Source organism: Phanerochaete carnosa (assembly GCF_000300595.1).
Source record: "Phanerochaete carnosa HHB-10118-sp unplaced genomic scaffold PHACAscaffold_2, whole genome shotgun sequence".
NCBI lineage: Eukaryota > Fungi > Basidiomycota > Agaricomycetes > Polyporales > Phanerochaetaceae > Phanerochaete > Phanerochaete carnosa.
The window spans coordinates 3,720,450-3,744,947 of NW_006767629.1; the positions used below are offsets into that span (position 1 = coordinate 3,720,450).

At 55.1% G+C, this 24,498-nt stretch overlaps 7 protein-coding genes across 7 annotated transcripts; 5 read left to right on the forward strand and 2 right to left on the reverse strand.

Moving 5' to 3' along the window:
- Positions 1-874: 874 nt before the first annotated feature.
- Positions 875-4,320, forward strand: PHACADRAFT_115300 (uncharacterized protein; the record flags this gene model as incomplete). Its single annotated transcript, XM_007392419.1, has 11 exons — positions 875-1,111; positions 1,161-1,272; positions 1,323-1,361; positions 1,418-1,619; positions 1,666-1,733; positions 1,783-1,930; positions 1,977-2,029; positions 2,080-2,135; positions 2,186-4,041; positions 4,097-4,191; positions 4,250-4,320. The coding sequence occupies 9 exons, from the start codon at positions 878-880 to the stop codon at positions 2,264-2,266; spliced, it is 993 nt and encodes a 330-aa protein (XP_007392481.1). The 3' UTR covers positions 2,267-4,041; positions 4,097-4,191; positions 4,250-4,320.
- Positions 4,321-4,624: 304 nt separating this feature from the next.
- On the forward strand, positions 4,625-5,024 carry PHACADRAFT_250743 (uncharacterized protein). Its single transcript, XM_007392420.1, has one exon. It carries the CDS (start codon positions 4,645-4,647, stop codon positions 4,891-4,893), a length of 249 nt encoding a protein of 82 aa, XP_007392482.1. The 5' UTR covers positions 4,625-4,644; the 3' UTR covers positions 4,894-5,024.
- Positions 5,025-5,073: 49 nt separating this feature from the next.
- PHACADRAFT_181869 (uncharacterized protein) lies at positions 5,074-7,842 on the forward strand. Its single transcript, XM_007392421.1, has 7 exons — positions 5,074-5,174; positions 5,225-5,410; positions 5,461-5,638; positions 5,692-6,688; positions 6,746-6,904; positions 6,957-7,225; positions 7,276-7,842. The coding sequence occupies exons 1-7, from the start codon at positions 5,101-5,103 to the stop codon at positions 7,678-7,680; spliced, it is 2,268 nt and encodes a 755-aa protein (XP_007392483.1). The 5' UTR covers positions 5,074-5,100; the 3' UTR covers positions 7,681-7,842.
- Positions 7,843-7,905: 63 nt separating this feature from the next.
- On the forward strand, positions 7,906-8,844 carry PHACADRAFT_250745 (uncharacterized protein). Its single transcript, XM_007392422.1, has one exon. The coding sequence runs from the start codon at positions 8,024-8,026 to the stop codon at positions 8,402-8,404; it is 381 nt and encodes a 126-aa protein (XP_007392484.1). The 5' UTR covers positions 7,906-8,023; the 3' UTR covers positions 8,405-8,844.
- A 30-nt stretch (positions 8,845-8,874) lies between these two features.
- Positions 8,875-13,917, forward strand: PHACADRAFT_250746 (uncharacterized protein). Its single transcript, XM_007392423.1, has one exon. It carries the CDS (start codon positions 11,041-11,043, stop codon positions 12,745-12,747), a length of 1,707 nt encoding a protein of 568 aa, XP_007392485.1. The 5' UTR covers positions 8,875-11,040; the 3' UTR covers positions 12,748-13,917.
- A 376-nt stretch (positions 13,918-14,293) lies between these two features.
- Positions 14,294-19,007, reverse strand: PHACADRAFT_206156 (uncharacterized protein). The gene is made up of 15 exons (XM_007392424.1): positions 18,682-19,007; positions 18,265-18,622; positions 17,978-18,204; positions 17,868-17,945; positions 17,579-17,815; positions 17,422-17,528; positions 17,334-17,371; positions 16,941-17,280; positions 16,745-16,888; positions 16,142-16,667; positions 15,807-16,079; positions 15,592-15,750; positions 15,290-15,529; positions 15,016-15,230; positions 14,294-14,567 (listed from the first exon to the last, which is right to left on the reverse strand). The coding sequence occupies exons 1-15, from the start codon at positions 18,973-18,975 to the stop codon at positions 14,312-14,314; spliced, it is 3,492 nt and encodes a 1,163-aa protein (XP_007392486.1). The 5' UTR covers positions 18,976-19,007; the 3' UTR covers positions 14,294-14,311.
- A 2,283-nt stretch (positions 19,008-21,290) lies between these two features.
- On the reverse strand, positions 21,291-24,148 carry PHACADRAFT_206157 (uncharacterized protein). Its single transcript, XM_007392425.1, has 3 exons — positions 22,691-24,148; positions 22,384-22,641; positions 21,291-22,325 (listed from the first exon to the last, which is right to left on the reverse strand). The coding sequence occupies exons 1-3, from the start codon at positions 24,005-24,007 to the stop codon at positions 21,567-21,569; spliced, it is 2,334 nt and encodes a 777-aa protein (XP_007392487.1). The 5' UTR covers positions 24,008-24,148; the 3' UTR covers positions 21,291-21,566.
- Between the last annotated feature and the right edge of the window lie 350 nt (positions 24,149-24,498).

Here is a 24,498-nt window from a genome sequence, read left to right on the forward strand (position 1 = left end):
GCCATTGGCCTGAAGATACGGCATAAGTAATAGACAATAAATCTAACAGCGTGAGCCTCGCACATGATGGGTCGGTTGGTGCTGAGCCGAGGCCGCGTCCAGCGTTACGGCGTTATTCGCTCTATATGCCGCACTTGCGCTAGGTCCTGCGGGATATCCAAAAGGTAGAGCAGCTTGCGAATGGCTAGGAGGCGCAAGTGTAGTATATGAATTTGGTCTGAAGCATTCAGTTTGGACTATGAGACAAGTAAGCTATAACAGATGATAGTAACTGACTGGGCATGTGGCGGCTGCGCTTGAAGCTGAGCGAGAATCCGTCTTGAAACCCGATAAGAGAGAAAGACTCGGGTTGAAACATTTGTACATACTCGGCTTCCCTGCCCTGTTCCACGCGATTTTGCAACTCTTGCTCCGCCATGACGTACAGCCTGTATGCCTCCTCATTCTGACGCTCAATTCGGGCGACATACTCGCGGGCACTCGCGATATTTTGCTGCACTTGTCTGTATTGCTCGGGCGTGATCATAACGCCGTCCCGTAAGGTTAACCATGATTGCGACCCTGGGATGTTTTGCTGTTCGCGACCATCGCTCATGGTGGCATTCGAGACTGCGTCCTAAGCGTCGAGGCAAACAATGTGCGCGGTTGGAATGAAGGCGACGGGAGGAGCTGGGAAGAGCTGTCCTGCCCGCGCTGCCTCTAGAATTCGCGCATTCAGTGACATGCTGACTAATCAAAAGTCACGTGCTGCTAACGTTAGCGCACAATATGTTCACTGCTACGCGACTGGCGTGTACCTGCAACATATCACTGAGGAGGTACGTTCCAATTTGGTTGAACTATGTACAAGTCTAAGATGACTTTATCTCTGCTCAAGATGTTCGCTAGAGCGGGCTGTGGCGTGCGGCGTGTACTTGTAGCCCCGCGACGTGGATATGCCTCTATTTCGCCTGCCGTGAACCCCGGCTCTGTAGGGCCGTTTCAAGTCTTTGACAGAAAGGTTAAGGCTCTGCAGAAGGACCGATCAGCGATACTTGAAGATGGCAAGCGCAGTCGGACTGTGGATTACATCCGGGAGGAGGTCGCGGACAGGATGATAGAGCGACTGCTAGTGGGTAGCCCGCGTCACGGGTGCAATCGACGTACTAACAATGTGATAGGACATCAAGCGTAGATACAACGCTATCTTGGACCTAGGTTCAGGTCCAGGCCACTTGTCAAAAATGCTCGAGCCACACATGACTCGAAAGGTCGTTATGCTTGACTCCAGCGGTACGTTGCACGCGACGCAGACATGGCAAATTCTCAATGTTTATCTGCAGAAAAGCTACTCAATCGTGACCCGGACTCCGAGTTCGAAGGTCTGTGCATTTTATCCAATTCCTACGGACTACACTTTAGCGACTGTATTATCCAGTGGAAGTGGAACGTGTACACGGAGACGAAGAGCGACTCCTAGAAAGCATACCAAGGAACTCGCAAGAGGCGATCGTGTCGTGTATGAGCCTGCACTGGGTGAACGACCTTCCTGGAATCCTGGTGCAAATCAAAGAGGCCCTACAGCCGGATGGCGTATTCCTCGGAGCTCTTCTTGGAGGTGACACTCTCTTCGAGCTAAGGTAAGATCTAGTTGGTATTCGATTAGATGTATCCAACGACCCGCAGGACATCATTGCAGCTGGCAGAAGCTGAACGAGAAGGCGGTATATCACCACATGTCTCTCCTATGACTGGTACGGCTTGCATGGAAACCGTTACCGTAGCCTTGACGCATGGCCTCAGACTCCAGGGACATGTCAAATTTGATGGGCCGAGCCGGTTTTACGTTGTTGACGGTGGATGTTGATGAAGTCAAGGTCAACTATCCGTCAATGTGGGAGCTCATGGATGACCTGCGTGACATGGGCGAGAGTAACGCGGTTGTCGGACGGTAAGTGAGGGTGCTCGCTGTGAGCCAATCCTGACCGCGCGTTCAGTCGTCATATTATCCATCGCGACACTCTTGCTGCCGCTTCCGCGATATACGAAGGTATGGTTCGCGCTATGCCTGATGAAGGCACAGTCTAACATCCCACCTAGCATTGCACGGAAACGAAGACGGTAGTCTGCCCGCAACTTTCCAGGTTATCTACGTGGTACGCCTGATGCTAACTTGCCTTAGACTGTAGCTCACGTTTCCCTACAGATCGGATGGAAACCAGCACCGAACCAGCCCAAAGCACTAGAGCGAGGCACCGGAAAGACAAGTCTCAAAGATGTTTTGTAATGTCAATAGGTACACATATCGCAACTATGATTCAGGCTGTTCTGAAACCTCTAGATGAGCGTCGACCATTGTAATTGCGAGACCGTTCTCAGTCGTTATTTCGGTGTCCTGGGGCGCCGCTACCGAAATGCTCATCTCACCTCCCTCAGCCTCTACGTCGGCATCTGTGACCTCGTCATTCTCGACCTCTTCGCGCATTTCTTCGTCGTCTAGAGCTAATGCATCAAGAATTACCCGTCTTGACTCACTGTCGAGCTCGGCGTGGTCTTGTCCATCACCAGTTTCCGGCTGCTGAGACCCACGCGCAGCGCTCCCACGTCTGCTATCTTTGCCTTTTTCGTTGAATTTTCGCTTAGGTATAATCTGTTCGAAAGCAGTTTTCCAGTCTCGCGTCTCGACCCACTCCAGTAGGATCTCAAACGTCTGGTTAACCGTTAGGACCTTCCTCGTCTTCAGCTCAGCCAGGTATGTCCCTATCGGGAGTCGAGCCGTGCGTATGTGCGAGGCCTCCGCTTTATTGAGGCATAGATTCTTTAGAGAAGGTCAGCTCTCGTCGACAGTAAACATTGGACACGTGTACCTTGTAGCGGTTATGGTCAACTATTCCTCCAATGATATAAGTTTCGCCTTCCTTCAGTTCCGTAAGCTCATATGTACTGTCTGCGGTAAGGTAGATCACGCTTTCTCGAGAGGCAGTCTGCGGATTCTTCTGGAGTTTCAGAGTATTCTTCTCCCTTTCCCTATCCCCGGCCCCCTGTTCGCTTGCCTTCTCGTCGCTCACAGCTGTGGCTTTTTCCTCTGTTTTCCTTTCCCAAAGCCTCTCATAGCCCTCATGCCACCATTCGGTCTCTCTCCACCGTCTATAGCCAGCATCGCTCATAGACTCTAGTCGCGTGTGTGTCCGTCCACCGAGGCTTGTGTACAACAGCGCAGCAAACGGGTGCGATGCTTTCTTGTTCGCGTTGTATGTGTACCCAAGCTGGTTCGTTAACGACTTGACTTCCTGCAATCCCTCTCTCGTTAATCGCCTTCTCAGCAACACACGCGCGGAGTCCTCACGTTCTCGGTCATCAAGTCGTCGAACCCAAGGTCGACGATAATCCGCGCCTGGAAGGGGGTCCGCGGGCCCTCAGTACGAGACTTCTTGCGGGGCTGCTCGTCGCCGTCCAACTCGCCTGCCGCTCGCTTTGCCGCGAGCTCGCGCTTCTTCTCTTTCTTTTTCTCCTTCTCGTACGCTCGCCGGTCCTTTTTCTGCTCAGCCATGCGCGTGGCCTTCGCGAGTTTTTTCTGAGCATTTTTCGAGAGAGGTTGAGACTGCTGGGATGGCGGGGGCGCCGGAGTGGTGACGGAGGCGCAAGACGCGTCGGCGGGAATGGTAGCCGAGGGAGAAGCAGTCGTCTCTATCGTCTGCGCGTGTGGTTCTGCTGTCATTGCCCAAAGCAGGTTTTCAAAAGTCAAGCTTCAAGCTCAAGAGGCAAGAGGCCGAAGAGAATATATCGGAATGCGGAGCGCTGAACGCTTTGTGCAATGACGATATGGGGAAAGAGGGAGGCAATTGATCGCGCTCGTGGGCTCGTGAGTAGCATCGATACATGCCCAGGACTTCACAGCTCTTCCTCCTCTTCGTCGGTCTTGCTGGCCTTTGGTGCTCTTACTCTCTCTTCTCCAGGACTTCCGGCGGTATCGAGACTGAACCTATGGCAGCGCTGCAGCCACTCAAAGTTCTGAGCGTTGCAGCTCGTGCGAGGCACAGCGCGACCGTGATCTTCGTGCATGTGCGTCGATCTCCCCTCTTGTCTCTGTATCTCCGGAAGCGAACTCCCTCCTTAGGGCCTGGGAGACAGCGGCTATGGCTGGCAGCCAGTCGCATCCATGTTTGGCAGCGTTCCTGCCTTGCAGCACATTAAATGGATATTGCCACACGCGTGAGCGACACTCGCCACATCCCTACGCTTAATGATTAAGGAACGCAATACGATGCAGACTGCCAATGCCAGTAACTGCAAACGGCGGTATGGTCATGCCGTCCTGGTGAGTCCCATAGGGTCTCACCTGGACCTGAAGCTGAGCCGTACCCCAAGGTTTGACATCCAAGCTTTCGACTTCTCGATCGAGGACGAGCCAGGCATGCTGCGCACTGTGCGCCAGCTGAACGAGATCATCACTGCAGAAGTGGACGCGGGCATCTCGGCGGACCGCATCATTATTGGCGGCTTCAGCCAGGGTGGCGCGGTGGGCCTCCTCACCGGTCTGACGGCAGAGCGCAGACTTGCCGGTGTCGCGGTCATGAGCGCGTGGGTGCCGCTCAAGTCCAAGTTCAAGGCTGTGAGCGACTCCTCCCTCGTTGGCCGTCCTTGTCACTGAGCAGTGTATAGATGATGAACGACCATGCAAAGAAGCTCCCGATATTCTGGGGTCATGGGACAAACGACCCGCTCGTCAAGTTTATCTGGGCCAAGCAGTCTGTTCAATTCCTCAAGGAAGGGCTCGGAATTACTGAGACGACGGAGGCGGATCAAGCAGGAATCGAGTTTCATGCGTATAATGGACTCGTCCATTCAGCGTCCGACGAGGAAATCGAGGATTTACAAGCATGGTTGGAGAAAGTTTTGCCAGTGAACGAATAAAAGCGCGAATACATTTCAGACACCTGTACACATAAGTAGGATACATGAGGATCTCTCTGGCTACAGGCATCTGCGAATCCAGCGTCACGGTGAACTTGTAGCTCGAATACAGCTCTTGCCTATTTCGGATCAAGTTCTCACGGGACGGGACGGCAGCAAAACTTTGCCTCATCGCTGCCGTAAACGACGACCCTCCAATTTTCTGCTATGGCACCTCCAAACGGCGTGAATGGCGCACACGACGACGCAGACGACATCGACTACTCCGATATTGAAGCAAAGTTTGTTTCCCCCAGTCTCCTCCCTCGTAAAGTCTGACCGCAGAATTCAGATATAAGGTCGGGTATGACGAGGGCTTCGATAACATTCTAGTCATCGGTGGAGTCCCCGTTGTTGACAAGAGTAAGCTTGAGAAGCTACTCGCAAAAATCTCGAAGGAATTTGGCAGGAAGGGTGCGCCTCTGAAACCAGAGGATATGTTCATGCCCTGGGACGACAACACCGGCAAAAGCAAAGGGTGCGTCTGCTGAACCTATGTTTCAAGCATGTCCTAAATCGCCGTATTAGATTCATCTTTGCCACCTTTAAAAACGCTGAAGATGCCGCTTACGCCATGGCAGCCATGAACGGTTACCCTTTCGATGCGAAACACACTTTCCACATCAATCGCTTCTCTGATGTTGAAAGATACGCGAACTTGGACGAGACCTGGGTTGAGCCAGAACCCGAAACTTACAAACCCAAGGTAGATCTCAAGTGTCGTGTGCGAGGACTTAACCTTTTTTCACACTCACGCAGGAGCATCTGCGTGCATGGCTCGGCGACCTGCAGGGTCGCGACCAATATGCTACGTACCGTGGAGACGAAGTAGAAGTACACTGGCACGGCAAGCCATCGCAGTGCGAGATTGCTCACCAGCGCAACGTGAGCGATATTGGCCTCTATGTTTTGCTCCGTCGTTCAATAATCACTTCGCAGGGCTGGACAGATCTCTATGTCTCTTGGTCACCTCTTGGCACCTACTTTGCCTCCCTTCACAGACAAGGTGTTCGTCTCTGGGGCGGCCCATCATGGGAGGCCCAACACCGCTTTGCCCATCCTTTTGTCAAGCTCATTGACTTCTCACCTAACGAGAACTACCTCGTTACATGGTCCCACGACCCGATACACGTTCCCGAAGGTGCTCAGCAGGGACCGCAATACTTCTCGCCTGAAGACGAGGGCAGCAATATCGCCGTCTGGGACCTCAAGACCGGCAACCTCCTCCGTACCTTCCCGTCTGCCATGCCCGAGAACGAGGACGGCGTGAAGCGACAGATGCAATGGCCTGCGTTGAAGTGGAGCGCGGACGATCAGTTCGTCGGCCGTGTCACACCCGGTCAACATATATCTGTGTACGAGCTCCCGTCCATGCGCTTGCATGACAAGAAGAGCATCAAGATTGAAGGCGTCATCGACTTTGAGTGGTGCCCGCACGGCGATAAGGACCGCGAGGAGGCTGAGAAGGCTGAGAAAACTGGCAAGAAACCCAAGGAGAACCTGCTCGCGTATTGGACTCCCGAGGTCGCGAACCAGCCCGCGCGTGTCACCGTTATCAACTTCCCCAGTCGAAGCATTCTTCGGCAAAAGAACCTTTTCAATGTCTCTGAGTGTAAGCTCTACTGGCAGAGCCAGGGCGACTTCCTCTGTGTCAAGGTTGATCGCCATACGAAGACTAAGAAATCGATTTTCTGCAACCTTGAGATCTTTCGTGTTAGGGAGAAGGACTTCCCTGTTGAGGTCGTCGAGCTCAAAGGTATGTAGTTAGTATGTTCTCTTGTTTCCGATCATTTATGTGTCTCGATTGTGGCAGATGCTGTCACCGACTTCTCATGGGAGCCCAAGGGAGAGCGTTTCGCCATCATTTCCAGCAGCGACCCTAACCTCGGTAACCCTGGTCCTGGTGCCAACATTAAGACCGACGTTAGCTTCTACCAGCTTGTCCGCGGGAAAGGCGACTTTAAGTTGCTCCGTAAGTTTTTCTTCTTCCTTTCTCGGTCTGTATGGTCATTAATCTCCTTCAGGTACGTCGTCGAACCGGACCAGTAACACTATCCGCTGGTCACCAAAGGGCCGCCATGTTGTCCTCGGCACGGTCGGCTCGACTTCGAAGTCGGAGCTGGAGTTCTGGGACTTGGATTTCAACATCGACGAAAAACGCGAGGGCGCGAAGGAGGAGTGGGGTGCTGGTATCCAACACTTGGGCACAGCCGACCACTACGCGTTAACCGATGCTGAGTGGGACCCCTCTGGCCGTTACCTCGCTACCAGTGCAAGTGCCTGGAGACATACTGTAAGTTGCCAAGGTCTATTTTTGCCGCTAGCTGCACGGATGTCCTATAGATTGAGAACGGCTACGCCATCTGGGACTTCCGCGGTCAAGAGCTCGAGAAGCACATTCTTGACCGCTTCAAGCAGTTCCTTTGGCGGCCGCGGCCACGGACACTGCTCACTAAGGATCAGCAACGCCAGATCCGCCGCAATCTTAAGGAGTACAGCCGGCAGTTCGACGAAGAAGATGCCGTGGAGGAGAGCAATATCAGTGCAGAGCTTATCGCGCACCGGAAGCGTCTCGTCGACGAGTGGAACGCGTGGCGCGTCAAGGTTAAGGAAGAGGTTGCCGAGGAACGCAGGAAGCGGGGCAAGAAGGAGCCTAAGGCCAAGGATTCTCAGGAGGAGGAGAAGGAGGAGATTGAAGTCTGGGTCGACGAGGTTATAGAACAGATCGAAGAGGAGATCGTCGAGTAAACCCATGATTCACGCCTGTGTTACGTTTCGGCCTTTTCTCCGTGCTGTATTCATCTCCATGTTGTATCCCCAGATCATTCCCTCACGCGTTGTGTACCGCTGGTGATATACTGTACATATATCAACCTTCGAATTTTTGGGCTGCCTGAGGTTAGGGTTAGCGGCCAGATAAGGTTCCATTGATTACTTGATGACATCAAGCATCTGCGGCCGCGAAGCTGCGGTGTCAGTACCACACCTCGACCTCGTCCGCGTCTTGGACGAACGCTACAGTTCCTTGCAGTTACCTGTACATGCCACAAACTCACTTATAACCCAAACTGCGCACTCGTAACGATCTGTCATGTCATCCTCTCCGAAACCGTCATCGCCGCCTCCGGCGTACACCGAAGTAGATCCCGCGCAACTCCCCGAATCTTCGTCTGCTACCCCACAGTCGCCAGCGGGGTTTTCGACACACCAGGGCTACGGGCCGACGTCGATAACGTCGCAACAGCAGACAATTTTACCGTACTACGATCCTCGTTCACCGCACGCCATCGCAGAAGCGACATCACGCGCGCGTTGGAGGTTCATCGGAGCTTTTGCATGGGCGGTGATCATCCTCGCCTTCACCAGCTTTTTGCTAGGTATCGAAGTCGATATTCAGAGGCAACCGTGGAGAGGAAATAGGATCAGGATTGGGTTTGGCAAAGGGAACACCGACCCTTGGAGCGAGCAGTAGATCTTGCTTGGCGTAAGTTTTGCGATCCTGAAAGGAATGTGCGCTGAGCTGGCTGCAGACACGGGCTCTAGCCACTTGCAAACGTATACCTAACGGAGCAATGTCGCGATACCTATATCCTTCCACCGCAGATGCGCACGGCAGACATAGAGATAGGACGGAAGGAATCGTCGCTGATCCATGGCCCGTTCGCCCACTGCATGCCTTTTACACGCGATTCATTATCTTACGACTCGTCTATTGACAAATTGGTTGCTCCAGGAGTTAATTCGCATGTATACTCTAGCGTAGTCCTCTGTATCGCATGGACTAGAGAGATGGCCGTTGCGAGTACTCTAAATTAATTCGCTCCGATGTCTCGGGGAGTACGAGGCCAAGAGACTCGTCAGCATGGGGACGAAACACAAGCACAGGAAAATAAATGCGGTCTGTCAACGGCTGGAACGAATCTGACGCAAGTCCCTGCATGCTGACTGTTTATGAGACTTAACCTTTTACCATATCGCTCGCGAGGGTCCCCCGGTCGCCTCGCGTGGGGATAACCCCAACTCGGTCCTTTCTTCTCCTCTCTGTGACTTTCCTTCATTCCACCACCATTCTCTAGCTCGCTCGCTCTTCTCTAACACAAGCTCGCAGCGCATTTAGTGTCTAATGCATATCGCGTTGGGGTTACGGTCTTTCCGCTTGCCGGTGCTTGCACATGTGTGGAAGGTCTCGACTGCAAACAGAGACACTTCCTCGGAACATTGGAAGACACGGCGAGACCCTCCGGACAAACAATGTGCGGATTCGAGGTGAATATTCATTGCATTTTCGGTGTTATGCTCACTGTCGACGAAGACAATGGCGGGAATACAGATAATGACGACGACCTCGCGCGTATCGGTGCGAACGAAGCCCACGGCGCCCAGCTGGTCGTCCTTATCACGTGCTCGCATTGCTCTGTTGGAGGTTGTTTGCACAGTGTGGCCCGTGCGCGAGGGCCCGAGAAATAGCGTGGCTATTCCAGACTCCGCCGAATCTGTTCGGCCGCGTCCGCTTCTTCCCCCATCATCCAACTCGATCGCCTCCTCATCGTCAGCCCCAGCGAGCGCGCCCCTTTCCTCGCTGCCCCCGACGTTGTACTTGCCGTCGACAATCACATACTCCCACGTAGTCCCGTCCCTCGTTGTTTGTCCCCTCAACCGCTTCCCACGCAGGCCTGCATCTCCGGCAAAGCGTTCAATCTCACGCGTCGCGCTTTCAGCAACATCGTCGAGCACGCCGTCGTCCACGTACAATATCAGCACCAGCTTGCTCTAGTATCATTCAGATTGTATTTATAACCGGCAACCACCCGCGTTCATATCCCCCGCTCTCCTTGTAGTCGCTCCGGTTGTTGATGTTCTGAACCCATTGTCTCTCACTCACTTCGTTGTTGACCACGCACTCGTCAACCCACTTATCACGCTCACGTCTCTTCCCCATCTGCCCAACCTGGCGTCTTCTATTCCCACCCGCCGTCCTGCTGCTTTCCTGCCCTCGTTGGCATCGACTGCTGCCGACGAAGAGTACATTAACCGCTCTCTTTTGGACAGCCTCAACGACCAGGCAGACGCAGAACCTATGGTTGCGTCTGACTCTGAGGCTCCAGCCTCTTCCGGTAACATGTTGGGATCTTCTATCCCGGCTGCCAACGGTCCCTCCGTCCCCTATCACATCTCTGTCCAGCAGGGACAGCAACACCAGCAGCCCTCTCGTCCCGATTCCCCTGGAACGAATAACGTTTTGCCGAGTTACCTGGCATCTCCTCCCATGAACGCAGATCCATATGCACAGAGCCACGCCTCATCCCAACAACTGTACAACAGCATGAACAACATTCAACATCTTCCGCCTGACTTCTCATCTGTACCTTCTTCCGAGCACGATGCTCTTAATTCGCAGACTACCCTCAATGGATTTTCTTCAGGGCCCTTCCGAACTGGTCTCCAGTTCACTCCATTTAATTCTCGGGCGCGGCAGAACACTGCTCCCACCCGCGATACCTCTAGCAGCTTTCCTGCGACTTCATACCCCTCTCAGGACATCTTCGTCCCCGGCACTGTTACCCAAACGCAGAACGCGGCGTCTGCCCCTTTTGAGCCGATTCATCACCCTGGTCGATACGAGTACGGTCTTAGCGCCTCGCAATCGGTTCCATCTTTGCTGCAAAACGGTCAAACAAAGCAAGCAGGTTTTAGCGCCATGGATGCTTATCGCCTGGGATTGGAACCTTCACCCGCGCAGTCGTTCAAGGCTCCTCCTGGCATCATACGAGATGCTCAGTCCACTCTGCAACAGCCTGGTGCTCAGCAGGCTTTCCAGCCGTCTCATGTCAATAATATCTCGCACCCGCTTTCACATCAAAGTGCATTGCAACAGCAAGGTCCGTTTGGCCATGCGTCCGCAGGTGGCAGTGGTCCGGTCGGGGCACAGGGTTCCTCGGTCCTCGGGGCTGGGAATGCCATGCCAGGTTCGCAATCACAGCCTCAGGAGGAGATATCTACTATCTTTGTCGTCGGCTTCCCAGACGACATGACGGTGCGTGCTTCTTTACCTGCTTTATTCCGAATGGCGCTCACGAGACCGTTTGTCAGGAACGAGAATTCCAGAACATGTTCACATTCTCATCAGGGTTCGAAGCGGCGACACTCAAGATTCCCAATCGCGAGTTGACGTCGTACGGGTCTATGGGCAGCGGATCCAACGGTCGTGTCGGTAGCATGCCTCACCATTACGGAGGATCGAACGATCCGTACAACCTTGTTACCGTTAACCAGGGCGGTGTTGTTGTTGACACTCGTGACGGCACCACTTCCTCTTGGCCATCCGCGCCGGTCCAGTTCGGCGATGAGGGGCATCTTGTGCAGACGATGCAGCCACCGCGTAAACAGATCATCGGCTTCGCCAAGTTCCGCACACGTCAAGAAGCTCTGGAAGCGCGTGACGTTTTGCAAGGTCGTCGGGTCGACCTCGAGAAAGGCTCAGTGCTGAAGGCAGAGATGGCAAAAAAGAACTTGCATACGAAGCGCGGTCCCGGAGCTTCGTCGGGTGGTGGCGGCGGTAACAATAGTGCTGTCGCTGGAGTTGGTTCTCTGCTCAACGGCGCCGCCGCCATGCAGCAAACGGAGGCATTGAACAATACGTTGAACGGGTTGCAAGGACTTGGTGCTAGTGGTGCTAATGGCGAGATCTTTTTGCAACGGGAGAAGGAGCTTGGTACCCTTGGGGTTATGGGCTTGGCTGGGCTTGGACAACGCCGAGGCACCGTTGACGATCGTACGGATCTAGGTCCTATCGGTGGACTGCCGAGCTTTGGGCCGCGCGGTGCTCGTGAGCGGGCCGAAGAAGATGAACGCGAACGCGAGCGAAAGCGCAAAGAGAAGGAAGCTCAAAGGCTCCGTCAGAACTCGTACGCGTTCGAGGCATTCCACTCTGTCCCTTCGCAAATGGTCCGCCAAGGTGCAAACTCGTTGCTGAGTGCCGAGAGTGGCGTTCCGAGTGGTCCTACACACAGTCTATCTACGCAATCATCGATGCAAAGCCTCACTTCACAAGACGGAGTATCCGCATTCGTGGGTCCGTGGGGCTCCCTTCGTGACGTCAGCGCTAGCGCTGCACTCAGAAAGATGACGATCTCGTCGCATACACCTCAACGTCCTCCCTCTGCTGATCAGCAAGAGTCGCCAACTCATCAGGATGGTACTGGCAGCCCGCCGTCAGGCCCAGCTTCCGCGTCTGGTAGCACGAATCCGAGCGCGCCCTTCTCGCCAGACTCGACCTCGTCGTCTCTCCCGGGACCTGCTACGTCGTTCCAGCCGTTTGGTCCTCACCCTGGCTCCCCAGGCAGTGAAAATCTAGCGCTCGGCGCGAGCTCATCGCTACCGAACTCGAGTGCATCAAGCGTCAGCAGCATGCCGCAGCTTAACGAGGAAGAGCTTGCACGATCGCTGGGCGCACTAGCGGTGAGCACGCAGTCGCAGCAGCAAGGCACGATCTCTCCTCAACTGCCTTCCCCGTCGTCCGGTACGAGCTCGAGCACAGGCCGAAACCCTGGTGACCAAAATCCGCCGGTATGTCGCCGTCTTGTCATACCTCTCTATAGCTCACAATGCACACTTAAGATCAACACCCTGTACGTGGGCAACCTTCCCGCGACTACTTCGCCTGGCGCTTCCTCCGCGAAGTTGGAAGAACGTCTGCGGGAGCTGTTCCAGAAGCAATCTGGTTACCGTCAACTTTGCTTCCGTCACAAGAGTAATGGCCCTATGTGCTTCGTGGAGGTACGTAATTACCCTTACCTTTCTATGGGTCGACGTTAACACGCATGCTGTAGTTTGAGGACGTGACCTATGCTACGAAGGCGCTCAACGTCCTCAACGGCGACAACCTTGGAGGCCTCATCAAGGGCGGAGGCATCCGGCTGTCGTACAGCAAGAACCCCCTTGGTGTTCGCACACCAACGAGCGGCAACGGTACTTCCGGCCTGCAGCAGCACCAGAATCAACAAGCGCTCAGTCTCGGCCAGCCTTTCTTCGGAGACTTTGAGAGCTTCCGCTCTAGTCGCCGCAGCGACACCACAGGTTCCGGTATGACCTCTCCCACATCGTCGTACTACTATACGATGTCCTCGCCACCGCCTCGCTTCTCGACGATGTCTCCTCCGTCGAGCACTTTTGGCTCACCTCACTCGAACCCCGTCATGTTCCCTAGAGTCACAGGACAAGGGTATGGTCTGTCTCAAGGGCCCTCCACATTCTCTCCTTTCGGTATTACACCCTCGATACCCGATCAGCCTAGCGCTGACTCCAGCAATGATCATCTGGCCAACAGCTTGTCGCCGACTCAAACCAACCTAGAAGCGAGCCGCGCAAGCTGAACACCCACCACATCAAGCTCGACATTCATCCGCACGCAATCCTCGCATGTAACATAACATATAAGCACACGTCGAAGCGCATATTTACCCGATCCATGTTTCTGCTGGACAATTGGTCTCTCCCATCCTCTTTGGTCTTCTCCCTTTCGACAGCTCTGCGTACGACATTGTCCTCTTATTCATCGACTTCATATAGGTACCTTACGTTGTAACCTAAACCGACTGCTTCATATGATCAAATATTTACTCTTCGCTGCAACCCAATTTCGTCGTCATCGTCCCATCCCCATCCCCATTCCATCACCACTTGCTCATTCATCCACATACGTTGTCCGTGCAGTGTCTCTAGTACCGTTTTTCGCTTACTCTTATGTTTCCTTTATAGCATCTTTATTCTTCTCCGCCTTTCGGTCGCATTGTTCTTGCAAATTGATCTGCTGTTTGGCTAGTATCATTCCCTCGAATTAGGGAACATTGCGCTGGTCTAGTACCCGTACATCCCTCACATGTATCAAAAGCGTATAATTCTGCACGTCCCATGTTTTACTGCCGCTATATACCCTTGGTTCAATGACACCCCGATGCCTGGCTTAATCCTGTGTCGTGTTTGCGCAAGTGAACAGATCGTACACTTTGTTGCGCGCGGAAGTCGGTACGACTCCGCTGAAGCCCGGCTAGGAACCATTGAAAGGTGCACAAGTACGACAGTTTAAGCCGTATGATGATGAAAGCAGCTGCGCGATGGCTCGTTAGTGTCTCTGCGACAGCAGCCAGCTGAGGGTGCGTAGCGAAGTGGTAGACGGGTCGACGACACGGAGGCAGCTCGTGCCGCAGACCTTGACGTTGGCAGTGGTGACGCTGTTCTTCTCCCTCGGTAACACCGAACAAGAGCCTGCGGTATGTAGAATATCGACCCTAGCTCATACTATGTCGGTGTAGTACGTGCAGACCCACGGTACGCATGCCGAGTAGTGCTGAACATCTTCAGCCAGTCTACAACTCTCCCGTCAGCGTCTGAGGGGCGTCTTCGTCGAGCCGCGGCCTTGTCTCGTCGATGCCCTACTCGCGCACGCAGCCATGAGCTCCTGCAGGTATTCACCTCCCTTGCCCTGGCCGTCGCGGAGAATCCAGTCGGCTTGTTCGGTGGCGTCGAGAGTGATCGCAAGGCCATTGCAGTGACCGTGACGATGTGTCAAGCTTGTTTGTAGCGTGGGGCGAAGAGTCTGCCGAGACCCATCGTGCATCACTAAACAGTCAGAGGTCCTGCATCACAGTGGTCATCGAGGTGCTAGTATGTAAATTTTGGGTTGGCCTGACCAGCGGTTTATGGATAGCCAGTCGCAGTTGCGCTGAGCTAGCCGGTCCGCCGGGCGGCTTCGCAGAAAGCACTCAGGCGTGGCTCGCGCCTCTCATCTTGCGCTGCAACGTACAAGGTCAGTTTTCGGCTACAGATGCCCATATTTATACAGTTTGTATGTCTTACGGCGAAATAGCACTTCTTGATGGCTACAGCTACTCAGGACTCGGACAGTACTTCCCTCACTGCGCCGAGGCATGAAAGAGTTCTTTGTGGGCGTCATGAAGCATAAGATCTCGAAGCCCTGTGAAGTCTCCATATATCCTCTCTTCTTGATTCTCAACGTCTCAACATCATTACTGAGTACTGAGGGGCCATCCCTATGCACCTGCCTCACCCCCGGGCCTCACTTACGCAATGAACCCCTTCGCCTTCCAGAAGCGTACCCACGCGCGCGCGTGTTCCGCCGACATAGGTTGGAGCTCGCGCATCGTAGGGCTCGAGCGCGAGAGCGCTACAGTCTCGTACGCGAGACCCATGAGCCTCTCAGCGCCAGCAGCCCCTGCTCCGTCCCGCGCGGCAGCCGGGCGAACAAGAGAGCAGAAAAACTCCGTAATTTTCAGGGCCGGCTGTATAATCAACGGAACGATGCTCAGAATAAGTAAACATCATTGGCAGAGAGACATACGATCTGGACAAGGTCCTCCGCTGAGGGGTTCTTCGCGCGCTCCTCGAGCTTCATGACCCACTCTTCCAACGGCACGACGGGAAGATTGTCCCCCAGTTCTTGACGCAAGCCATGTAGGACGACGTCCCAGGTTGTCGGGCGCGGGTGTACAACGTTGACAAGCGCAGGGAGCGCGTCTTGCGCGAGCACCCAGTCGACGTACGCCTCCCCGATGGCATCAAGTGGGACCCAAGTGACGGACTTCCAGAACGAAGTGGGTCAGCTGAGACCTTTCAACCGAAAAAGAAAGGATCTAGACATACGCCGCTCAGTGCAGGCAGGCAGCCCAGCACAACGCTCGACTTGGTCAGGAACGGCATCCACTCCGTCGTTCCCCAGGCGCCTGTCTCCTTCGGTCCGCAGACTTGGCCCATGCGTACTGCAGTGGCAGGAACACCTTTTCCCCTTGCAGCACTCAGAATCTATCACAAACGTGTGGCTCAAGTTTATCCAGAAGCAAGAGGCGGCTCTCACTCACATGTTCGACGACGTACTTTGATGCGGCATATCCAGTGCCAGCGGCACTCCCGGGGTTCGACAGGAGTTGTTCGGGAACAGGACCTTCGGCGGGGTTCCACGCGTTCGCGACGCCGATAGACGAAGTGACAAGCAGCCGCAGAGGTCGATCAGTGGCGGCGGCGATGTCTACGAGCTTGCGTACTCCCGCGACCTGATCCTCGAACGATTGCAGCGCAAGTTTGAAGTTCACCGTCCAGGCGTTGTGTATGACATGCGTGGCAGAGGCCAGGATCTGTTCCACCACAAGCACACGTCAGCCCTTGAACGCAAGAAAAGCGTATCGGGAGCACGCACGTCGTTGTACTGCGCCTCATCGAGTCCAAAGCGTTCGTGCGTGACGTCCCCGACGAGCGAGACGAGCCGTGGATCGTCGAGGGCTTTCTCTGGGAGCCCGCGCTCACGGAACGCGGCTGCTAGCCGGCCGTGCGGGTCTGCCGACGGGCGATTCAGCGCGTAAACACGCGCTATGCGCGGCTCTGCGAGCAGGCACGCAAGGATGTGCGAGCCGATGTTGCCTGTCGAACCCGTGAGGAGCACAACCGGTACCGCGCCGACATCCACCGCCTTCCCCGCCCTGGCGCGAGGCATATCTGCAGTGTACTTGGCGATCATCCCCCGGATCTCGTCTGCAGGGCTGCGCTGAGCATCGGCATCGGCAGACTGGTCCACGAGCGCAGCAAGCGCACTTGCGAACTGCTGGATGGAGGGGCGCTCGAAGACTAGGTTTGCGGGGACGTGTTGCGCCGCCCGGCGTACGCGCGGAGTCCCGGAGGCGCGGAGGGCACCGATGATGCGGTTGCGAAAGAAGGTCGCGCTCAGGCTGCAGACGTTCGTCAATTTGTATGCAGCAGTAGGTAGACAAGTCATATCACTTGCCTGTCAAAGCCTTGCTGGAACAGATCGACGGCGAGAGCTATGGGTCGTCCATGCGAAACGAAGCTCTCGGCCTGCTCGGTAAGCCAAGGCTCCAGGTCGGCGGCCTTCCAGGATCTCGGAGGGTTGATACCCTGGCTGTCCGTGCTCGCAGAGATCGTCTCATAGCTAAACACCGCGGTGAGAACCCCGATTACTAGCGCGAGAAAACACCACCCACAGCTGCTCAATTTTCTCCTTGTAGACAGCTAAAGCCTGATTGCGGATGATGGTCCTCTTGGCTGCACGGGGCAGGGGCTTGTCAGGGTCGGTGACGAGAATCATCTCCTTGAAGATCTTCGCAAATCCAGGTACCTGCGCGTTGGCCTCTTCGACGTGCGTCCATATCTTGTTGCGAAACTTGGCGAGTGCGGCCATGTCATTTGGGTCGACGGCATAAGCGGGCTGCGGCTCCACGATGATGCCAGGCTGCTCGCGCTCTCGGCCGAACATTATGCAGCCGCTGACGAGTGGACTCGCGGAAATGTACCCCTCTTGCGATACCGGTACGATCTTCTCGCCTGTTCAACCCGTGTCAAAAGGTGTACGCACGGTTTACACTCAATATGCGTACCGGTGCTCAGGATGATCACATCGTCCTTACGGCCAACACTGGAGGGCGGATTAGCGCGTCGTGCTGGGTAAGATGAGCTACTACACACATTCTCCACAGGTTAGGCTTCGTGGGATGCGGCTCGACGAGGTCAGAGGTCGCGTAAGCCCTTTCACCGGGCACGTTATGCACAGGAAGGTCATAATCATCGGTTTCCTACCACAGACGATCAGCGGCACATACCCCAGGCACAAAAGCCAACTCACATAGACGACGAGCTCGTACGTCCCGTCACCCTGAGGATCCCACTTGATGTTCGGTGCATTCGGTGGTGCATGAAACCACGCCCAGTTGGGGTCTGGCTCATAGCTTATTGCCGGGATCTCGCCCCAAGCCACGTAGGAGTCCCCGATCTCGGTGCTTCCATAGCTGCTATGCAGACGCACACCCATCTGCACAAGCTTGTCTCCGGTGGACACCGCAAGCGGGCCGCCGCCGAACATCTGTAAAGAATGTGAGTGGACTGCAGGCAGGTTGAGAGGGCGCGACACCGACCAGTACGTTGAGGGTCTTCAGATATTCGAGGATCTCCTGGGAGTGTAACCATGCCTTTGAAAGCGGGCTCGGTTTTGTCTGCGGCATATCATTGGTGAACGGAGACGTACATCGATGAAAGAAGGCGGCACAGTCAGTGCGTTGCACTTTGCAAGCTTCGCAACCTCGTAGGCATTCTGTGGGTGCGCGACGACCGGGGGCGCAGGGTACTGCGGGGTGTACACGACGACTTCTGCACCTGTCGCCAATGGATGGATGAGCTGCAGTACTATACCTAAACTATGGAAGCTCGCGAGGCCCATCGTGCCGTAGCGCACGCCGTCCTGGCTGAAATAGTCTGTGGAGAGTCCAGATATAAGCGGTGGGTGACATGCGTATGGGGGTCAGCTAGACGTACCGCGGGCGATCCACTGCAGCATGCGGCGGTGCGTGAAGTGAATGGACTTGGGATAGCCGGTCGAGCCGGAGGAGTGGAGGTACAGCACGGGCGTGCGCACGTCAACCGGCTTGCCCGGCGGCGGATACGGCTGGACCTCGGCGGCTGCTGCGTTGGCATCCCCGCCGAACTTGGGGAACGTCTCTGATAGGCTTGGCAGCTCGTCGACACGAAGCGTGACCCCCTTGGCGTGCATGTCCCTCTGAACCCGTCCGGCCAGAGCGGCGGTTGGGGTGTGAGCAATGATGCGGGTGCATGAAACGGTCTCGAGTATGTGGCACACGCCCTGAGGCGAGTTGCGGGGAGATACCGGGTATGGCTGTGAACGAAAGCATTGTCACGGACGCCGTCTAGCAAGAGATGCATGTGCACACCTACCACGAGGCCCGCGCGTATGAGGCCTACCACGACAGCAATGTAGAGGATAGCATCGGTGTTGACGAGCAAAACAACAACCTCTCCGTCGGGACCTTCCCTATTTGGGCGCATGCGGTGCGCAATGCGGTGGCTCGTCTGCGCCATCTCGTGGTAGGAAATGGACACAAGCTCTTCTGGAGAATCTTTGGAGAGAAACACGAACCATGGATTGTTTGTGTTGTGTGTAGCGTGGAAGTCGACTATCTCAGGGATGGTCAGTAAGGTACTGTCCAGAGGCGATAGACGTGTGTCCATGTTGGGCACTTTGCAGCATCTCGAGGGTCGACATTGTGCCTCTTAAGTACTGAGGCAAACGTCGTGTCGAAGCCTGTTTCGCTATGCAACACTGGCATGCGATTCAATCTAATTGAAATCAATCCAACCTCGGAAAATTTAAAAAAAATTCTTGTTCTCCCTAGGCAATCCTTATCTAATCCGCACCAGTCACCAGCAGCAGAACCGCAAGGGCCCTGAAACATCCTGACGAAGGTTCGTCAGGTCGTGTTAGATCTGCGTCAGGGCGCTCAGGGCGTCTGGAGTCAGCGATCGTGCTGTCAGTCAGTGGGAGGCATGTTCACTGATTCTACCGTTCAGGCTTGCCATCGTATCAAGGTGTACAGAAAGGATCGTTGTATTCATGAAGTTATTTTAGCATAATTACCTATTTTATTCGAATTTTTATTTTGCTTCGGGCCAGGCGCGCTTCCAGTATTGGACGGTTTGCTGGTCGAGTCGGCTCATGCCCGAGGTGGCGTGACATCCGCTGTGGCGCATTCTCACGACAGATATTTTTGGACGTCGATGTTCTCATGGACGACATTGAACGCGGCTGCAGGCTATGTGAATGCGGGCGCTATTAATATTCCTGTCCGGGACGGAAATTCGGCACAGGGTGGCTACTGTACAATGCGCAGTGCGCCCGTTGATGTCGACTCGGATGAGTCGGCTGTGGTACGCGGCAACGCAATGAGTCAGACACTGAAAGCCAGCTGGTGCGAGAGCCTGAAGGCTGAGACAGTCCTACTAACGGGCTCAATTTAACGTCAAACCACAGCCTTGTACGACAACACCATGTACCGGCTGGCGTATAGTAGAAGTGGCTGCCGCGCAGTGGTGGTTTGCTCATTGGTACCCATGCCGGTGATACTCACCGCTTACTTTCTTTCACTGCTACCGCAAGATCTCGGAAGCATGAGTCCACGCCGGTTCCAAAAGTGATGGCATACGATGTCACGGTAATGACCTTCACATGACTGCGTCGGCACCGTAGAAACGAGTTTCTGGACAATCAGGGATAGAAGCTGAGGCGTTGAGGGACAGTCATCTCCTTGACCGCTCATTCTCCCCGGCCTCTCCGAGTCGGAAAGGCTTACGAACTTGCACAAGTGTGGCAGTCCGCGACTTTGCAGCGATAGCTGAGCCGCCGTCCCGTATCGGACTCTGCTTACACACCCCAATAGTACGTGCTAGAGACAGCGAGCCAAGTACGCAGTGCGCACTCGGCCCTGTAGCATGTAGTGAGCGTGCATCAAGCGGGAACAAATACTTCAATATATAAGTGCCAAAAGCCAGTCTTCTTCTGCCATGTAACTACTATGCCCCTTCTTTCCTCCCCTAAGCGGCGTCACGAGCAGTGATAGCAGCTATCACGATGGCTCGCTACTGTCCGATGTATTTGCTTGTTTGCCCAGGTAGTAGATGCATGACTTTGATTATATTCGTTAGGATGTCAAACTTACGGCGATCTCTGACTGCTCGGATAGCCCCCCCCCCCCCCCCCGGGACTAGAGACGACGTCCCGAAGCGGGGACTATCAACGACGTTTCGCAGGAGATGTGCATCTTCCAAGCTGCGCAATGTGAGTCTTGAGAAGAGGAGAGAGAGGTCTGATGACTTCCAACCAGTGTTTGCATACAATGCTAGGCGCAGTAATCCCACGCTTTAAGCGCGAATGTTCGCACCACGAGTTCTCGTACTCGAGAGTTGCGCGATTCTTGCATATGTCAGGGAGGAGTGAGATAGTAGAGAGCGTGGGAGAGCAGCTCGGAAGGGAAGTCAGCTTCTGTGGTATATGGCGTCCTTGCGAAAGGGGACGATAGCGTTTGATCCTATAGCGTGCGAAGGGGCGAGTCTAAGCAGCTGTCCAACTTGAAGGTAGGATATCAGTCCCGCACTAGCCGCGGCAGCTGAGACTGGCCAAGGCAACTGTGGGACTTCGGCCTCATTACCCATCACACAGGGTGGTAAGTGCAGTTTTTTCTTGAGAAAACTCAGGCAAAAGCGGCTAAACAAGGCCCAGTTATTCCTCGATTCTATGTCGATGCAAACTGAGGAAAAACTGGTGCAAAACCAGCCAAAATGGTCTAAAACACAGTAAAACTGGCGGAAAACTGAGTTTTGCCTTCGGTTTTTTTCAGGTGAAAACCGGAGAAAGTTGGGGCCTTGTTCAATCAGTTTTTGGCCAATTTTACGCCGGAAAAAGCGCGCTTACCACCCAGTGACAGGAGCTCATGCGATAGAGTCCACGATGGCCGGCCTACGCTTCCTGGGGTTGAAGTGAGTGGAATGCCTGTCAATACGTGTGTGGCGTGAGATACAACAAGATACTTCAGGATGTCTAAATAAGTTCAAAGCATGTAAAGTGAGTTTCGGAGCGTCGAATGCGATATTCTACAACAGCCAATCTGGCACATAGTCTACTGTACACCAAACGTTCCGAGGAAATATTGCATAGTAGTCATACGGGACTTGTAGAAGTCCGAACTTGATAAAATCATGGCATGTCATCATAGCTGGAAAACGTCGATTCATCCAACTCAGAGGTCGAAAGTATGGCGCCACATATTTCATGAGCCTGTACTGCGCGAAGGCACGACGATTGGCGGTGTCTCGCTAGGCTGCCCAACGGCACTAGGCGTCGCCGCGCCTCGCCTAGACGCCCGTGTGTAGACCGAGCGTGGACTGCCGACGGTAGACGCAGGCAACGGGACGCGCGCGCCGGCGATCGTCGTCTGCGGGCTGTCCGCGACGGTAGACGGCGGTAGCGGCACGCGTGCAGCACTCGACGTGCGCGAGGGCGGGAGCGGGTACGTGATGTCCGGCGGCGTCTCCGCCACCTCGTACGGCGGCGGCGGAACCGGTCTCCTGCGCTGCGGCGGCGTCGTGAACGAGTCCATGGACGAACTCGACATGGAGGACGAGACGGGATCTGAGTTCGACGACGACTCGTCGGACGAATCCTTCTGCAGCGCCGAGCGGCTGTAGCGAGGCGGGCCCGACAGGGGGACCACAACGGGCTCTGTTGACGGTGGGGTGTCGCCTGCGCCGGAGGCGGGTGTATACAGTCCATAGACCGCAGGCGTCTCCCTGGTGACATTTTGGGTAGTGATTTGAGGAGACGGCACCGGAGGTCCAATCGGGATGAATCCAGGAGGGAGCTGCCCGTGAGGAATTGGAATGGGCTGAGGAGATGATTGAGCTTCTGGCACTTGTGAAGGCTGGGGCTGGGCCGGAGAGGATGGTGCCGACGGGTGCTCCGCATCGCTTGCGCTGAGCATGCCTTGCTCGTTTGCCATGAAGCCTGAGCGACCTGACGACGGACGAGACTGAAGTACACAACGATGAGCATGCACAAAACATAGTTGCAGGTCCCAGTACACTCACAGGTGGCTCGACGGTGATGTTGAAGCCAGCGTTTGACGCAATGCTGCCCATCGGGCTGGCTGGGGGTGGTCTCAACTGTCCTCGCGATTGACTACGAGAAGGCGCTCGGCGAGTGCTAGTGCCTGCTGATGAGCTACTCCCCGGCCGTCTGTAGTAATCCTCCTGCGTGCTAAGGGGCATGATTGGAATAGGTGCCTGAGGTGACGGCATCGTGACCGGACTAGGAGTACGAGGGCTCGCCGGACGTACGTACGGTGACTGGGTAGTAAATCAGTAAGATAGTGGAATATACGTCTGTGATACCTACGGCCTCCGCGGATGAAGGTCTCTCCTCAACGATAGCGCTGAGAACATTGGGCCTGTGGGTGGAATTTGCACGAACGGGTGGAGCATTTGGAGGACCGACGATATCAAACTGCGAGAACGTTGTAGACTGGCTGTCACTGGACTTGCGGCGCCTGATAGGCCGTCGGACTGCCTCAGCACCGCTGACAGAGTCGCTGTCCCGAACGGTCTCGACTGTCGCCCTCTGCGACGGAGGTGGGATCATGAGGATGGGCTGTTCAGGCGTCGTAGGCGGAAGGATGTGAGTAGGCGGTGGAGTGTGTGCTGGCGTAAAAGGATTAGGAGACATTTCATGCGGTGGGGGCAGACGAATACGCTGATCTGGATCGACCGACGGTATCCAGCCCTCGGGGGGATAGTCAGCAACCGAGGGTTTAGGTGAAGGTGGAATGTTGTAAATGGGTATAGGATGAATTGCAGGCTGCGGACTTTGTGGAGGGCTCTGTCGCAGGGCTGGTGTCCGAGGAGAGTGCACCACAATCTTCTCTTGCGGAGATGGCGATCGGTCTGACCGTGGCTGATCCTGTTGTGATTGCTCTTGTCGTAGTTCCTGTCGCGACTGTTCTTGCACAGTCGAGTCTGACTCCGAGGGTGCGAAGGTCTGTGTTCTGAAGTCATCGAAAGGAGGGTTATCCGGAGGTGTCGCAGTCCCGCGCTTAAACTCCCGCGCAGGAGGTGGTGGATGGCCACGAGCGCAAGCTTCGCAGCGACCCTCTTCGTAGCCGATAATGCGGCCGCGCGTGATACCCTCCCGGACACCTTCGAGCCTACCTTCGTCCCGCGCAAGCTGAACGATCTTTTCTTCCTTCAGCTTGCGAGCCGTACTCCGGGCCCGAGCTGCCGCCTCCTCAGCATCAAAACGCTGCAGCTCGAGCGCATCGAGCAGCTCTTGAGCTCTTCGAATCTCTCGCTGTGCATTTTCAAGCTGAAGTTTGTAGAGCTCGAGCTCTTCGTGCAAGCGGGAGGCGTTCTGAACCGCGGCCAGCCGCGCCTCGTTCACTTGTTTGAAGCGAAGGACGGCGTCTTCTGCTCGGGCCTCTGCAGCGTCGGCACGGGAGGTCTCGTTGTTGAGTCGCTCAGAGAGGATTTGGAGCATGCTGCGTAGTTGCTTGGCTTCATGCTCCTCGTGTACAAGCAGCTTCACCAGCTCCCGCGAGGCACTTCCCAGAAGACTCTTCTCGTGGTCCTTGCTTGACCGTTTCCCGCGGCTTGAGCGACTTGACTCACTTGAGCGGGGTGGAGAGCGCAGAGGAGATGGAGGAGAATCCGCGCGGGTCATTGTGAGGCCTGAGGTGTACCGTATTCTGATAGCAGCCTGGTCAAGGCGCGCTTTACGCCGCAAGAGGTAGCACACGACCTGCCTGGTATGGTTCAAGAGAGGGATGACACGGAGAGCGAGTCACCAAGTCTAGAAGCATGGATTAGCATCGAAAGTATCATTTTAGGTGACAGACACCCTTGATAATATAGCTCACTGGACAATGGACTTTTGCGCTATTGACCAGCGCTGTGGGCGTCTAGCCGATATTAAGCGCCGTAACAATAAACGAGGCAGACGACGGTTCGACTCTGTGGCACTGCTTTCCTCGAACTCTAGGACACCTCGTAGGAATTCTCAACAGAGCAAATGTCTGCGCTGGCGAGAGTTGCGGGTGTTGTGCTGAGGTGAATGGTGGGGCGCGCGAATATATAGAATGATGCATGCTGCGTGGTGATGTAAACCCGGCCAGATCACCGTTGGCCGCGAGGAGAGCGTCCGAACGCTTATGG